The sequence below is a fragment of the Hyperolius riggenbachi genome, chromosome 6 (genome assembly GCF_040937935.1).
Source record: "Hyperolius riggenbachi isolate aHypRig1 chromosome 6, aHypRig1.pri, whole genome shotgun sequence".
NCBI lineage: Eukaryota > Metazoa > Chordata > Amphibia > Anura > Hyperoliidae > Hyperolius > Hyperolius riggenbachi.
In genome coordinates, this window is record NC_090651.1 from 370,658,480 (window position 1) to 370,673,866 (window position 15,387).

The 15,387-nt window shown below is 45.4% G+C and overlaps 1 protein-coding gene across 1 annotated transcript in view; it reads right to left on the bottom strand.

Moving 5' to 3' along the window:
* The window catches only part of ATP4A (ATPase H+/K+ transporting subunit alpha), a 76,664-nt gene extending 62,561 nt beyond the window's left edge, over positions 1-14,103 (bottom strand). Inside the window, exon 1 of the mRNA XM_068243253.1 lies at positions 14,052-14,103. Within this exon, the coding sequence (XP_068099354.1) occupies positions 14,052-14,063 (12 nt within the window). The 5' untranslated portion in view covers positions 14,064-14,103. The remainder of the gene's footprint in view (positions 1-14,051) is intronic.
* Between the last annotated feature and the right edge of the window lie 1,284 nt (positions 14,104-15,387).

A 15,387-nucleotide genomic window follows, 5' to 3' on the forward strand; every position in this document is an offset into this window, starting at 1 on the left:
CTGTATTAAATGTCCACCCAGAAAAATGTGATCATAAAGACATCATATAACCAAACACTATTACAGAATAGGCCTTCGGAATGAATGAACTCAGAGGTCTCTATCTCAAGCACCAGCTTCCTCACACATTTTTAGTATGGGTCTAATTAATGGATGGGAGTGAGGCCTCTCTCAGATGGATGGCTGAACTGCATGCTTGTTGGACAGTTCAGCCATTTTTCGACCACAAAGGCCATTTGGGTACAATTAAAATCCAGGCGATGGGAGAGTTTCTTACCACACCTGTGACATGTGGTGGAGTTACCCATTGGCCAAAAACTTGGACATGTCACATGGAAGCATGGCCATGGCCATTGTCAGATGCGACTCAAATGGGAGGGCACCTGTCCACCACTTGTGCTGAGCCCTAACAAGTGCCCGGCCGGTGAATAGTAGCAGCTGATAGGCAGTGAATTCACTGCCTTCAGCCTCTCGTGTGAAAGAGACCCAAAATTTTAGGAAAGATACAGTCTACCAAGGCGAATGGCTTTGCCCATCCAAATTCCTAAAGGGACTGGAGTTGGACTTTCTAAACTTACCCCAACAACCATCACATGGGAATATAAGCAGGGATGAGCTTGAATTTTTGCCTAGGTAATTTTCACATTAACATTCTAACTCTGTAACCATTTGCAAAGTTTTACTTCTTTCTACACCTGTATCAATCTGGGAGGGATTTTTGTTCTGTTTCCTGTCTGTACAGGAAGTGAGGACATTTCCCACAGAAGGGGAAACAAGAAAGCAAATAAATCCCCAAAAGAGACTCTAACTCCTTCCAAAATATGCAGGACTAAAACATTTTTCATGAATCCGGGCTATAAATGATCCCGTGCTCAGGCGCCTTTCATGACTCAGTGTTTGCGTAAGGTGTTGTTCTTCCACCATGGCTGTAATATTATCTGCTACATGTCTGCAGTCAGTATGGCTCCCTTATAAAACACGTGTCATGTGACCGCTCCAAGGTAGCCCTTCCTGTAAGCAAACACTTATGACCTCTTTATCTTTTACATTTCAGTCATTTATATTAAAATACAGGAATCAGTGTAACAAGATTAGCAATTATACCAGCGAGAGCTTACATAAGCACAAATGGCTTAGGCATGAGAAGTCCGGAGGTGGTCAGGCTAGAAATTGTAATCAGATTGGATCCCTTTTGACCAGATCTGCCTGAAATCTGCTGCATTCATCACAGTTATACAATACTCAATTTTTGGCATCAATATTTGGCCGAGTCAATCAAAATTATCAAATCTAGCAGATATCGGTGTGGCTACATTGTTACCCAATCGATCACTTAGATCAATTTCTGGCCGAAATCAGTTTAGAGGATTTATCAGGCATGCTTGAAAATTTCAGTCGCGAGGGCTCGACCGGTTCGATTTTGCTTCAACTGACAGACCCGACGGACCCCCGCTGGTCTCCCCACAAGTGCATGATCTGTAAAGGGCCTGTAAGCATTTTTTTCTGACCAGGAAATCAGAACATTTTTTATGCTTTCTCTAGAGTACTGGCTACTCATAATTACCCCATTAACACCCTTTTCCTTCATGAGTAATAAACTGCACAAAGCAGGAGACATTGCAACTCTCTAGAGTATTCACCTGTAGTAATCAGTAAATTGACACCACCACCAGTAGACATTGTGCTGTCACCCAGTGCTGTAATGAAAAGCGATTTTTCAGCGATTTGGGGGCCGAGCATTTTGAATTTTAAATAAAGTTAATTTATACTTACCGAGTGTCCTGATATCCGGCTTCTGGCCACAGCCCCGCCCCTAGCAGAAGAGGTCACAGGCACTTCTCTGATTGGTCCGAGAGAAGCACCTATGACCTCCTCTATTAGGGGGCGGGGCTATGTAAGGAAGCCAGAATGCTAATCGGAAGCGCTGTACAGTTTACTGCCCAGTGCTTCCAAATCAGAGCGAAACGCGTGCGAAATCAGACTAGGAATTGCTGCACACCGCGCTTGCATGATTTAAAAGCGCTGCAGTGATTCCTAGTGGTTTCCAACCCTAACAGTGTATTCTTGCCTTTAAGGTTAAAGTGTATCTGAACTCAGAGCTTCCTATCCGCGCTAAAAAAATAAGCAACAGCATAATAACCTTTAAAGAAAAAACATTCCTTTGTTAGAGCTGATACAAATCTTGCAATAAATCTCTAGTGTGTCTACTTCCTCCTTTCATGGAACCAGACATAGGATTAACATCCTTTGTTTACAAATTAGCTGCTCTTCCGAGCCTGCCAAGATTCCTGAGCTTACACAGTTGATATATCAAATTAAGGTGGTGATTAGTCACTGATGTGGAGGAAGCTAAACTCTCTAAACACATACAGGGTGCATTTCTCTATTTTCCTTCTGTCCTGTGCAAGAGTTCAGCTCCACTTTAAGGGTTAAGTGAGTCACTTACACCTGAGCTGTTTATGATGTGGGAAATCAGCTCTGCAGATAACAGGCTTTCTGTGCTTATCACTAGATAGGATTAATACGTTTTACACTAACGTACCATTTATACAAGGTGTTGGGCAAACAGTGCGCTGTGTGATCACAACTGTTCCCGGGGGGAAGAAAGTCCCCGTCAGGATAAGCAGGTGATACCTTATCACAGAAGCAAGTACGTTTGGCCTGTGGTTTGCCTGGGGTGTAGGACTGCGCAAAGATTACTGAACAATGCCAGGCTGTGAGAGGACCAAGCGACGGGGACTTATGCTGGGCATACACGGCGTCGAGGGGAGGCTTATCAATCGAGCCTGAGGGCTCGATTGATAATATCCGAGTGTCCGATCACCGCGGGTATCGATTCTGCGCTCGAACCCCGCTGGCGGACAATAGCGGCGAATCGAGCGTGAGATAAGAAGCACCGGCGGGGACGAGCGGGAATCGATCCGCGCGGACGAACGGGGACGCGGCGGGGATAGATCCGGCGCCTAATCGGCCACCGGATCGACCTGTGTATGCCCAGCATTATATAAACATACGTCAATAAGTCACAACATTAAAACGGTTGGGTTAAAGTGTACCCGAGGTGAGAGTGCTATGGAGGCTGCCATATTTATTTCCTTTTGAGCAATACCAGTTGCCTAGTTGCTGGTGGTCATTTCAGATGCAGCCTTAGTGGTATGCGCTGGCGTTCTCCTCGCTGTTCAACAAAATGCAAGTTACACATTTTTTTTGCTTAGCTGCTCCCAAGGTTTTAAATTTAGGTTAGGTCACTTGCCCGGAGGTTTGCCTCACCGTGGCGCAAGTGTCTAGTATCATATACTTTGCATGCAAACCATATTGGAAGCTAAAGTTCCTCCTAGTTTAATAAATGTTAGCACTTGTCTTGGATGCAGGGCATGCATTTTTCAGTCTGGCAGAGGCGGTGTATGCCTGTGCGATTAACCATTCAATTGCAACATGTGTCTAGGGATGCGCAGCCTTTCCCCCCCACTTTTTCTTAACTTTGTAACTATGTAACTGTCAGGTTAGCTGCTCCCAGCCCCTCCTCCTGAGTTTCCTGTTTGCATGATAAGTAGTAGCAGATTTGCATATGATTTGCATCTGAATTGAATGCGAAGTGTGCAGAAAATCTATTTAGGTGCTGCACACTGAGCTGGTGGTCATTTCAGATGCAGCATTAGTGGTATGCGCTGGCGTTCTCCTCGCAATACCAGTTGCCTGCCTGGCCTGCTGGTCTATTTGGCTGCAGTAGTGTCTGAATAACACCAGAAACAAGCATGCAGCTAATCTTGTCAGATCGGACAATAATGTCAAAAACAACTGATCTGCTGCATGCTTGTTCAGAGTCTATGGCTAAAAGTGTAAAGGGGGCCATACACTAGCCGACCAACCAACCAATCGACCATTCAATTCGATTATTATAATCGAATTGGATGAAAATTGGTGCTGCCAAGTGCATGCCCGACCGACAAAACAACCAATTTCGGGACAGAAATTGGCCGCACGATCGATCGGGCATGTTGGAAAATTTCGGGCCGAAGTTGGTTGGTTGGGTGCACGGCACGGCGGCCCATTTGCAAACGAGCGACGAAACCCCCGCCGCTGCCGCCGCAATGTATAAATGTATGCAGTGTAGTGCATTCATACATTACCTGTCCGGTGTCAGCCTTCACGTGGTTTCCGTTTATCTCGCCGGGTTCCACATACACGCCGGCGGCGCTATGTCTGACGTCACGAAGGCGCATATCGGCTGACGTCAGACGCTATGCGCCGCTAGCGTGTACGCGGCTGTTACCCAGCGAGATGGACGGATTGATCCGGCGAGCTGCTTCAGGACAGGTAATGTATAAATGCACTACACTACATACATTTATACATTTTGGCGGCAGCGGCGGGGTGGACGCAGTAGCTCAGCCGATTCCCTGATGATTTCATGCTGAAATCGGACGGGAATCGGCCTGTGTATGGACAGATTTGACTAGAGACAAATTTATCTCTAATCAGATTCGATTAGAGATAAATTTGTCTCTCGGCTAATCTGCCCACAATCGTTCTAATGTATGGCCACCTTAAGAGGCAAAGCATCAGCAGGATGGCCAGGCAACTGGTATTGCTTAACTACTTAAGACAGCGTCACACCAATGGGCGTGGCCGCGGCGGCAGCCCCAGGACCGCCAAACACCAATTGCCGTCAAGTCCTGGGGCCGGCTATTGCAGGAGATTGCGTGCAGGCTGTGCGTGTATCTCCTGCTTGGTAGATCGCCCCTCGGAGACTGTTAGACAGCAAAAACGCCGTGCGATCCACGGCAGCGCTGTACTGGGGACACGGCTGTCCCCCTAGGGTGCAAGCGGCTCTCATAGGCTGAAACCTAGGGAGGGAGAAATTTTTTTTTATTTAAAAGAAATTGCAATAAATATTTGTAAAAAAATAAAAAATAAATTAACAACTGGGGGTGCGATCAGACCCCCCACAAAAAAAGTGGGGGGATCACTAGTGTGCTGTGTTGTGCGGCCCTGCAGCTTGGCCTTAAAGCTGCAGTGGCCTATTTTGAAAAAAATGGCCTGGTCTTTAGGGGGGTTTAGCACTGCGGACCTCAAGTGGTTAAAGGAAATACATATGGCAGCCTCCCTATCCTTCTCACTTCGGTTTCAGTTTAAGGGAATAAAACTATGTACAGCGGATCAACTGAGATGAATGTTTAGCACAGTGGTCCTCAAACTAAGGCCCGCGGGCCGAATGTGGCCCCCTGAGGCTTTTTTACTGGCCCCACACACACAAAATGTATTACTTATAGATGCGGTCAGCTACATCTTTTAATATTGTTGGTACGCATATAATATAGCAGTGCTGGCACCACCCAGCCACATGGAAGCCAGAAAGCAGCAATTCACTGGATTCCAATCAAATTCCACATCAGTAGAAGAATGTGTCAGCACACCGCTTTTCTTTTTAAATCAAGCTCTTTTTAATGAGCCATACGTTGCATACAGTGCAAAAAACCGACAATTGTTTCGGGGGCCTCACAGGGTCCCCCTTCTTCTACTACGCCTTGAAGAAGGGGGACCCTGTGAGGCCCCCGAAACAATTGTCGGTTTTTTGCACTGTATGCAACGTATGGCTCATTAAAAAGAGCTTGATTTAAAAAGAAAAGCGGTGTGCTGACACATTCTTCTACAGTTTCACTTGTGACATTTGCCTATGTCATTGTGTCAAGCACCCGACCACAGCATTGATGGTGTGCCCTTCAGAATTCTTTCTTTACAAAATTCCACATCAGGTGACACTGCTTTCTAATTGGACTGCAGGTTGTCACCTGGGTATGCTTTACTGTCTGGTGCACAAAGACTTCTACATCATTTTATGTATACTCCGGCCCCCCAGCAGTCTGACGTATGTTGACCCGGCCCATCGAACCAAAAATGTTTGGGACCCCTGGTTTAGCAGATATCGTGCAATCGGCCACGTGTGTACAATGTTGTTTATAAGACATTGTTTTAAAGAATGAGCACATGTCGTGTGTAATGTCACTTCAGCTTGCGCTCACAGTATTTCAACGAGTCGGTTGTTTGCTATACCAGTGTGCAAACAACGTCTTTGGAAATACTCGATGGTAAAGTCATTTCCACATTCGTTGTTTGTTTGCACCAACTTTTGTGTAGCATGTATGGACATTCGCTACGAGTATCTCCTTCCCAGGGGTGGCATATCTCAAGTGAACAGTCCGTTTTTTTAATATGATGTGTTGAAATGGGCACAAGTAAGTATCTCAACCTGGCTGGTCTTCTGGGATGTTCTTTATTAACTGAATTCATTAGTGGTCCAAGAAGGGGCAACAGTAAGGTTATCCGATCCGATCCCACAGAATCGCTAGCAGAAATTGCTGAAAAACGTATCCTAAGGCCCTGTTCACATCTGAGCAGGAATCGCGCGCTTCCCGGTCACCGCAAACCTCTAGAGGTTTTTAAAACCGCTTAGCTCATGGTTTGCTACGGCAGTGTTCTCACTGCTGCGATAGCAGGCGTTTAGTGATTAGCGATAATCGCAAACGCGCTACCTGCAGCGTTTTGCCGGGCGATTCCTGAGCACTCGCGATTAGCATGTATAGAACCGCTAATAGCGATCTCTCCCAAAACGCTACAGTGTCCAGTGATTTTTCTGTGTTAGGGCTGGTTCAGACGGACGCTTGCAGAGCGTTTACTGCCAGCGTTCGGGGCTTGGCGTTAAACGCTCCCATTCAAGTGAATGGGAGCGTTTGTACCAAGCTTTTACGCACGTTTGCACGAACGCGGCGTTCGGGTCCCGATTTTCACTGGCGTTCAAGGAGCCCCTGGAAGCTACATGTTGCTTCCAGGGGCGGTTAACCGCGACGGGTAATGTCCCCCTAGGAGAAGAAAAAACACGACCGCATCCGAACGCAATGCGAACGCTGCTGAAAGCCTGAACACATTGCCGCCGCGACGCCAACGAACGCAACGCCTCCAAACGTCCGTCTGAACCAGCCCTAAATTGCGGAAAAATCACTCCTGCAAACCGCTAGCGGTAATCGCTAGCATTTTGCAATTTTTGATGTGAACGGGGCCTAAACAAGAACACACAATGTATTGCAGCTTGCTCTGTATGAGAAGCTGTGTATTCGCACACCAGCCAGAGAGTCCACAATGTCCTCTGTCCTCTGTCCATTTGTAAAGGTCCCTACAATGGGCCCAGGAAAGTCAGAAATGGACCATTGCTCACTCGAAGTAGACAGCCAGATCTGATGACTGATTCAACATCTGTGTGACATGCTGGACAAGCAAGTCCAATCAATGAAGGTCCCACCTTAAAACGTACAGAATCTTCTGCTAACGTCTTGGTGCTGGATAACATAGGATGCCTTCACAGGTCTTGTGGCGTCCAGGCCTCAATAGGTCAAAGCTGTTTTCGGAGCATAAGGGGAACCTACACAATATTAGGCTCAGCAGTGTTTTGGCTGATCTCTGCTCTAAAGCATGGTTGTGGTTTCTTGAAGGCTTGGGCCTGTGCCTCCACAAGCAATCAAACTTGATGACACCCTTACTACTGACATACAGTATATAGGAAGATGATGCCAATCAAACAGATGAGGTCATAGAGGACAATGTGCAGCAAAATATAACATGCTATGGCCACCACAGAGAGGTGATGAGTAGGCAACATTTGCCAAGTGGCTGTGGGGTCACAGTGAATGTGCAGCAGTCCACCCTTATACATAACTCAACAGAGGTCATCTTTACAAGTCTCTAGCCACCAGTTTTATAGCAAAATCACTGATAGGCCAGGAAACTGGCTAATCAGTGTCTTTACTGGAAACAAGGCAGCAATTTTTTTTTCATTCTTCACATAATGGTTAGCCACACTTAACCACTTAACGACTGCCTAACGCCGATAGGCGGCGGCTGGTCGCAGTGGTGTTTCCATGGAAATGGCCGCTCTTTCGAGCAGCCGTTCCATGTCAGTTCACGGCGGGGGGCTCCGTGAACAGCCTGCGAGCCTCCGATCGCGGCTCGCAGGCGAAATGTAATCACGCGGGGAAGAAATCCCCAGTGTTTACATCGTACAGCGCTGCTGTCACAGCAGCGCCATAAAGGAGATCGGATTGGCCGGGGATTGCCGCCGTCTGATAGGCTGAAGCCTAACTAAGGCGGTACAGGGCGGAACGCCGTCCTGTGCCGCCCATAGTGAGGAGGGGAGGGAGGGATGGAGAGGGAAGGCGGAATAGCGCTGCGGAGGGGGGCTTTGAGGAGCCCCCCCCTGCTACACACAGAGTGCCTGTCTGCTGATCTGTGCTGGGGGTTGAAGAGCCCACCCAGCACAGATCCTCCAAAACACCCCTGGTCCTACTCCTTATGTGAATGTTGAGAACATTATCTTTATCTTTGCCCGAGTTCTAGAGTTGAGACACCTGTCATTAGAGACTCTGCATGGAGCCAACCATTTTTACAAAAAATAGTGCTACCTGCCTGGCTTCAAGCTGATTCAATGGCTAGAATAATTTTGGAACAACAGTGAACAAATACGCATATAGAGCCTGATGCAGTTCACTTTTTCTCTTATGTTTTCTCCTAGGAGATCATTTTTAATTTGCTGTTTAAAATATATTTTTTGGCACTCTGCAACTGAAAATGTACCAAAAAGTAGGTGAAAAAGTAATGTCAACATTATTCTGAATATTTTCTTGCTTCTTGCTGGCTTATGGACTTAAGGAGAGCCCGAGATGGACTCAGAAAACGCAAAAAAAAAGTAGGCTACCTGATCTGCAGGGCTGAGAGGATCAAGTAGCCACAAAAAAAGCCGCTCCCGTGGGCCGCAATGGCCCACTTTCACTTTTGTGACCTGTGGCGGGTCACGACGCTGCACTGAGAGACTGTGTGGCTCTCATAGTGTGCAGGGAGGCGGGGGATCGGCAGGGGGCATGGCCAGGAAGAGAGAGCTGCCCAATGGCAGCTCAGGAAACCCTGCAGGAACGCCCCTGGCGGGCGTTTTAAACAGGGAATTCCTTCCCCCTGTGTTTACCTCCGAGTTAGTGACAAATTTTGCCGTGAAACTCAAAGGGCTATAGCGCGGTGGTGGGGGGGGGGCTGAGAGCAAAGTCATTAGGCAGAGGACATGGCTCTGTGCCCCATCTGCCCCCCGAAGATCCACCTCAGGTTCTCTTTAAGGTGTGAAAATATCTCACCTCATAGTACAAGTGAATTGAATAAGGGTTATAGGGCCATATCCTATTAACTTTTCTCTTGGGTTTTTTTCCCAGGAGATATTTTCAAACCTTATCAATAAAATAAATTATGCAAAGTAAAGTTTTGTATTACTTTTTTACCTATTTTTAGCACTTTTTATAGGTGCTGAAAAGCTATAATTTTTTTTAATTTTTTTTTTTAGATAAGATGAAAATCGTCTGGTAGTAACACAGAAGGAAAATGAATTGAATAAGGCCCATAGGCCCATATGCAAATAACTCTGTCTCCTGATTTTTTTGTCCCAGGAGCAGGGATGCTTGGGTAGTACTCTTTAAAATCCGAATTGATCCAGATCCGGATATTCAGATATCCGGATCCGGTTCGGATATCCGAATCCGAACTTTTAGATAGCCGCATGAACGCGGATATCCGAACGCATTATCTTCGGATATCCGATTCCGACCCATTCGGATATCCAAATAGAGAAACCGGAAGTGTCTTTTAAAATGCTTTAAAAGCATTTCTAACCTTTAAAAACACCTTCTATCCTCTTACCTACCTTCCTTCCACCTCACCCTCCTTCGGAGAAGGATCTTGTCTTCCAGGGATTTGTAGGCTGTCAAAAGCACGCTCACATACATTGGCCTGACATCAAACCCAGGTCCACGGCTTAGAAGGCAGCTCTCCTCACCGCTATACCACCATTGGCTGGGAATCAAGCCCAGGTCAACTAACATTACAGGCTGAAGCCAGCCATTTCACTCATCTCTTCAACTACAAGAAAGGCCCAAGAGTAGTCTTAGCTACCGTAATATCTATGTTACGGCAGGGCCCTTATAACACTTTCTCTTACAGGGCTATGGAAACCGTTTTTCCCAGACGCTAAAGCGAGGCGCAAAAATGAAATCATGCCTAGCAGAGGATGGTTTCAATCCATCAACCTCTGGATTATGGGCCCAGCACACTTCTGCTGCACCACTCTACAGTCTGCTTACATTTGTATACAATCTTCAAGTTTAAGAAGGGTACATTAGTTCCCTTCACAAAACACAAGGCCATCCCTGGTTGGGCTTGAACCACAAACCTTTCAGTTAACAGCCAAATGCACTAACCAATTGTGCCACAAGGACTGTGTGTAGGTAGTTGCTGCTAAATGACTATCTGGGGTTTTCTTCGGACAACTGTTGAACACAAAAGGCAAGGCCATCCCTGGGTGGGCTTGAACCACCAACCTTTCAGTTAACAGCCAAATGCACTAACCAATTGTGCCACAGACACTGTGCACACAAGTGCTTTTAAATGGCTATCTGGGGTTCTCTTCGGACAACTGTTAACCACAAAAGGCAAAGCCATCCCTAGCAGGAAGGGTTGCATGGCCACGTAGCTTTTCATCCTTCCCACCCTTGCCCTGGAATCTTCCAGACTTCAAATTGCTGTCCTTTGCTGTGTGTGTTACACCAGCATCATCCAGGGGGGCACATGATCTTTCTGAAGTCTTGAAATGAAGCCTGTAAGCAGTATCACCATGTGTCCCACTACTTTCATCTAGCAAATTAGGCAAATAGGATAGCTCATTTTTCTATTGGGTATATCACAATGGTACATGCTAGGCTGGCTTCAGCATGTAGTGCTGTCGGTGGTATAGTGGTGAGCATAGCTGTCTTCTAAGCAGGGGACCTGGGTTCAATTCCTGGCCAATGTATGTGAGTGTGCTTTTGACAGCCTACAAATCCCTGTAAGGCAAGATGAGAGGGAGGAAGAGGTGGTTGTGTGGGTGGGACTTTTTTCACCGAACCTGTTATCCAGATTCGGATATCTGGTAAATCCGCGGATATCCGGATCATGGGTGAAAATATCCGCAGATAGCTATCCGGATTTAAAAAACAATCCGGAATCCGAATCCGAATCGGATAGCTGAAAAAAGTTCGGATATCCGGGTTACCCGGATATCTGAAATCCGGATGAGCATCCCTGCCCAGGAGATCACTTTAAAACCTTAAAAAAATAATTGTAAAATCTCTCCTCTCCCCGATTTACATTCTGACATTTATTACATGGTGACATTTTTACTGTTGGCAGGTTATGTAGCTGCTCCTAGCTGTTTCGGCTGTTAGAGACAGCTGTAAACAGCTAATTCCTGTCTGTGAACATTGTTACATTGTGGCAGTTTGCCCAGAGTACCGCGGTACTCAGAGCTTCTTGTGGGAGGGGTTTCAACACAAAATCAGTCTTACAGCGCCCCCTGATGGTCTGTTTGTGGAAAGCATCATATTTCTCATGTAAAAGGGGGTATCAGCTACTGATTGGGATAAAGTTTAATTCTAGGTTGGAGTTTCTCTTTAAGCATAAATGATCCAGGAAGAAGTCCTGCATTCACTCGGTTGTGATGTGCTGACTTACCTAGGCTTCAGCAATGGTAGCTGCACTCTACTGCAGCGACCTATGTCACAAGCACATCTCCAGGACTTTTCTTGTATAATGTATGCTTTGATATGTGTACCCTCTTGAGTAAGGGACCTAAGAGGTTCCGAAATGTTGGAAAAAAAATTACTGGCTTCTAGCCTTTGGAGTATTTACTGAAAGTGCACCTGTAGGTTTACCAGTGAACCTGTGTACCTATTACTGTTAGGCCTCTTGCACACTACATGCGATTTCCGATTTGTGATTTTTAATTGATTTTAACATGCGATTCCGATTTACAATTTTTAATCATTACTGCATGCTACATTTTTTCTGCTTTTTCTTTTGATAACATCCAGGGAAAATTGGAATCACAAATCGGAATGACAAATCGGAATCGCAAATCGGATTTGCAGTGTGCAGGGGGGCCTCAGATGGGGCCTCCCACCCATAAGTTATAGCACCCTCGTCATAGGCCTCAAACCAATCGGTGTGAAAGGTCCCACCTCTAAGCATCATAACACTGTAGCCCAACCCTAAACTTCAAATGATTTCCCCAAGGTTATAATAAGCCTCATATTGACATTGAAAACTTGGTTTAGACAACATTATATTCAAAGGACCAACATTACAGCCAGGCGGGGCCATTTCTGGACACAGGCCACCCAGGCAAGTTTCTGGAGAGCGACTTGGTGGTCGGGGGGCATACTGCACTATCACTGCGCAATTTTTCGATGTTCTTCTTTATTTTTACACAGTGGGTGACCACAGTCTCTCCTGTCTATGGTGCCATAAAACTTGCCTTGCAACCAGGCAACTAACATTTGCACAAATAGGACAGCAATTGTCTCCATGTCCTTCTCATAATAACTTCACCCTAGCCCAAAATTTTAAGTTATCGTAGGGTTATACTAAACACCATATTCATTTGAAACTAAACATTCAATTACGGTAAATGTCTCGATCTTCCCTTGACTGTCTACATCGACCTAACCTCCCAAACCTTATTCTTAGCCATAATCTTATTCTTCTGTCGAAGTAACATTATCGCAAGTGTTACTTGCAAATTTTTGCCAAATTCATTTTCGCATCGAAAATGCTATTTTTGATTTTGAGACATTTTTTTTGCAAAAATTGCTTGTATTTTCACGTTTTGCATGAAAACGCCCAAAAATATTTTTACGGTGAAAATTTTTACTGCGAAAATGGAAAAATCTATATTATTATCGTGAAAATTAACGAAAAAGCATGAAAAGTAACAGAACGTATTTTCTATGGCATTTTTGCTCGAAAATCGAATTTAACATTATTTTTGCGAAAATGAATGCGAAAAGAATATTGTCATTTTTGCTTATCACTGATTATCGCTGAAGCAAAAATGGAGACAGTGAAAAATATAATCTACTGACTGTAGCTGCAATTTACCATCCAAAAACTTTCTGCTCCAAAATACACCCACAAATTCACACAGCATTTTAGCCGTAATTCTGACAGTGAAAATGTATATCCAGTCTCCGGTGACTCATGGAGAAATTAGGTTCTTAACATGTGGCACCCCTTTAAATGGGTGTACGGGGTACTTGAGTTTGTTGCAATGAATGGATCATAGTACATTTTGACATAAAATAATAAACCATATATCATATTATAAACCTTAAAGGACACCTGAAGTGAAAAAAAGGTCCCAATTTGGGTACTCACCTTTCAAGAGGGAAGCTTTTAGATCCTCCTGCGGCTTCCCCTGTCTCTTTCCTCCTTGCCATTCGAACGATAAGACCCCCGCAACGATGGAGCTTGCCCGAATGGCACAGGCACAGACAGCTTGGGCACGAGCACTGGGGAACCAGTTTGGCTTTTTCCGCCGAGCCCGAGTGGTGGTTCTGTGCCACTGCATACTGCGCATCTATAGTGCCCGCAAGCTCTGTAGCGCTTCGAGGGTCCCAGCGCTGGAACAGAGGTCCTCCAAGGTAAGTATCTAAGTTATATTCCTAAAGTTCTCCAAGATTTATTTGCAAACACAGCAGCTAATTTACTAACATTTCAGCAACCTCTGTTATGTTCTGATATGAGGCAGGTCAGATTTGCAATCTTTTACTACTCATAGCAGGATTACGTATGACCTCCCAGCCGGGGACCCTTAGGTAAATCCATGCCACAGATCTATCCCTTCTCACTTCTGTAGAATTAGGGTGCATACATATACATCTGATTTTGAATAGCCACTAATTGGCCAATGTTACCATCCCCATGTAGTATGAGAGCATACCTACACAATCTATTCATAGCATTCCAAATCTTTTGGCCCTCATACTATATGGAAGTGTTAAAATTGGCCAAATACATGGAAGTGTTAAAATTGGCCAATCACTGACTGATGAATATTGGATGCGAGTGCACACCCTCTGGAGTTGGGGCAATCTTTGCATTTTTCTGAGGGGAGTCTCTCTGGACCTTTAAATAATTATGATTTTACTCACCTTCTTCCCCATGTTGCTTGTTGGGTGTTGAGGGGAGTTTCTACAGGTTGATGGTTGATGCCAACAAGAGTTGGCACGCACCAGTGTCTCCTTATAACGTTCGAGAGAAGGACCCTCCCAGGCCTCAAAGTGCATCACCCAACCCCTCCCCCACTCTCTGCCTCTTTACGTCCGTAGCGCAGATCCGATCTCCCCTACGTGATAAAACAAGGACAAGCAGATTAAAGGCACCTTCTTCTGTCCTTCAGTATCTCGCATACCTTGGCCAGCAAAGTACCCACAACAATCTATTCCTCCCAGGCTGGTCAAACAAGGAACTAGAATCTACAAAGCAATGATATTAAATCCAAGGTAGCAATTTGCAGAGTATTAAAATGTGCCAGATTGACTGTACAGTATGTGTACAAGTCTCAATCTACATTACTTGTATTTTATTTTTGTATTGCTTTGTACTGCACTATGATCTTTCTTGGTGTTGTATACTGTAAGATAATTAACAAGAGTCAGTAATGCAAATGCATACACTGATCATACATAAGTCACTTGCATACAACTACAACAACAAACAGCAACATCTGAAAATCGCTTTTCTCCTGTAGGACTCAAAGCGCATAAGCATGGCTCAGAGCAATAATTGGTTGGTTGGTAAATTGTGGTACAGAGAAATAATTCTACAAGTTCGCAAATGCCAGGCTACACAGGTGGCTTTTCAGTCTGGATTTGAAAAACTCCAGGGAAGGGGCTGTCTTTACTGGGTGTGGTAGGGAATTCCAAAGGGTAGGGGCAGCATGACAGAAAGCTCTGGCTCGAAAGGTTTTAAGGTGCACACTGGGAGTGACCAAGTTTATGCATCCTGCCGATCTGAGGTTGTGAGAGGTGTGGTGCAGTGTCAGCAAGTGTTTGTGTATTGTGTAGGGATTGTCAACAGTCCAATATTGTTGATGGCACGTGCTTAGAACTGCAGCAGATCTCTGGGAAAGAGCAATGGGGCTCCGCCCCTATGTAAGTGGAGTGTAGCTACAAGTCAACCCTAACACCCCCCCCCCCCAAAAAAAAAAATCCTTGATGTGGCCTCCAATATATTCAAGCCCCCTCCACCCAACCCTGTGATGACTGCCATGACCAAGAGGCCCATCCACCAGATGTCACATGACAATTGATCCTCTCCTTTTATAAGAGTGTGGCCACAATGACTCCTCCCACCCATAACAAGTGATGCCATAATAACACTTTCTTGGGAGAGCGTCAGCCTTAGTGTTGAGCCGAAATTTTCGAAATTTCGCGTTACTATAATTACGCATGCGAAATTTGCTATTACGATGCGAAATTATGGTAG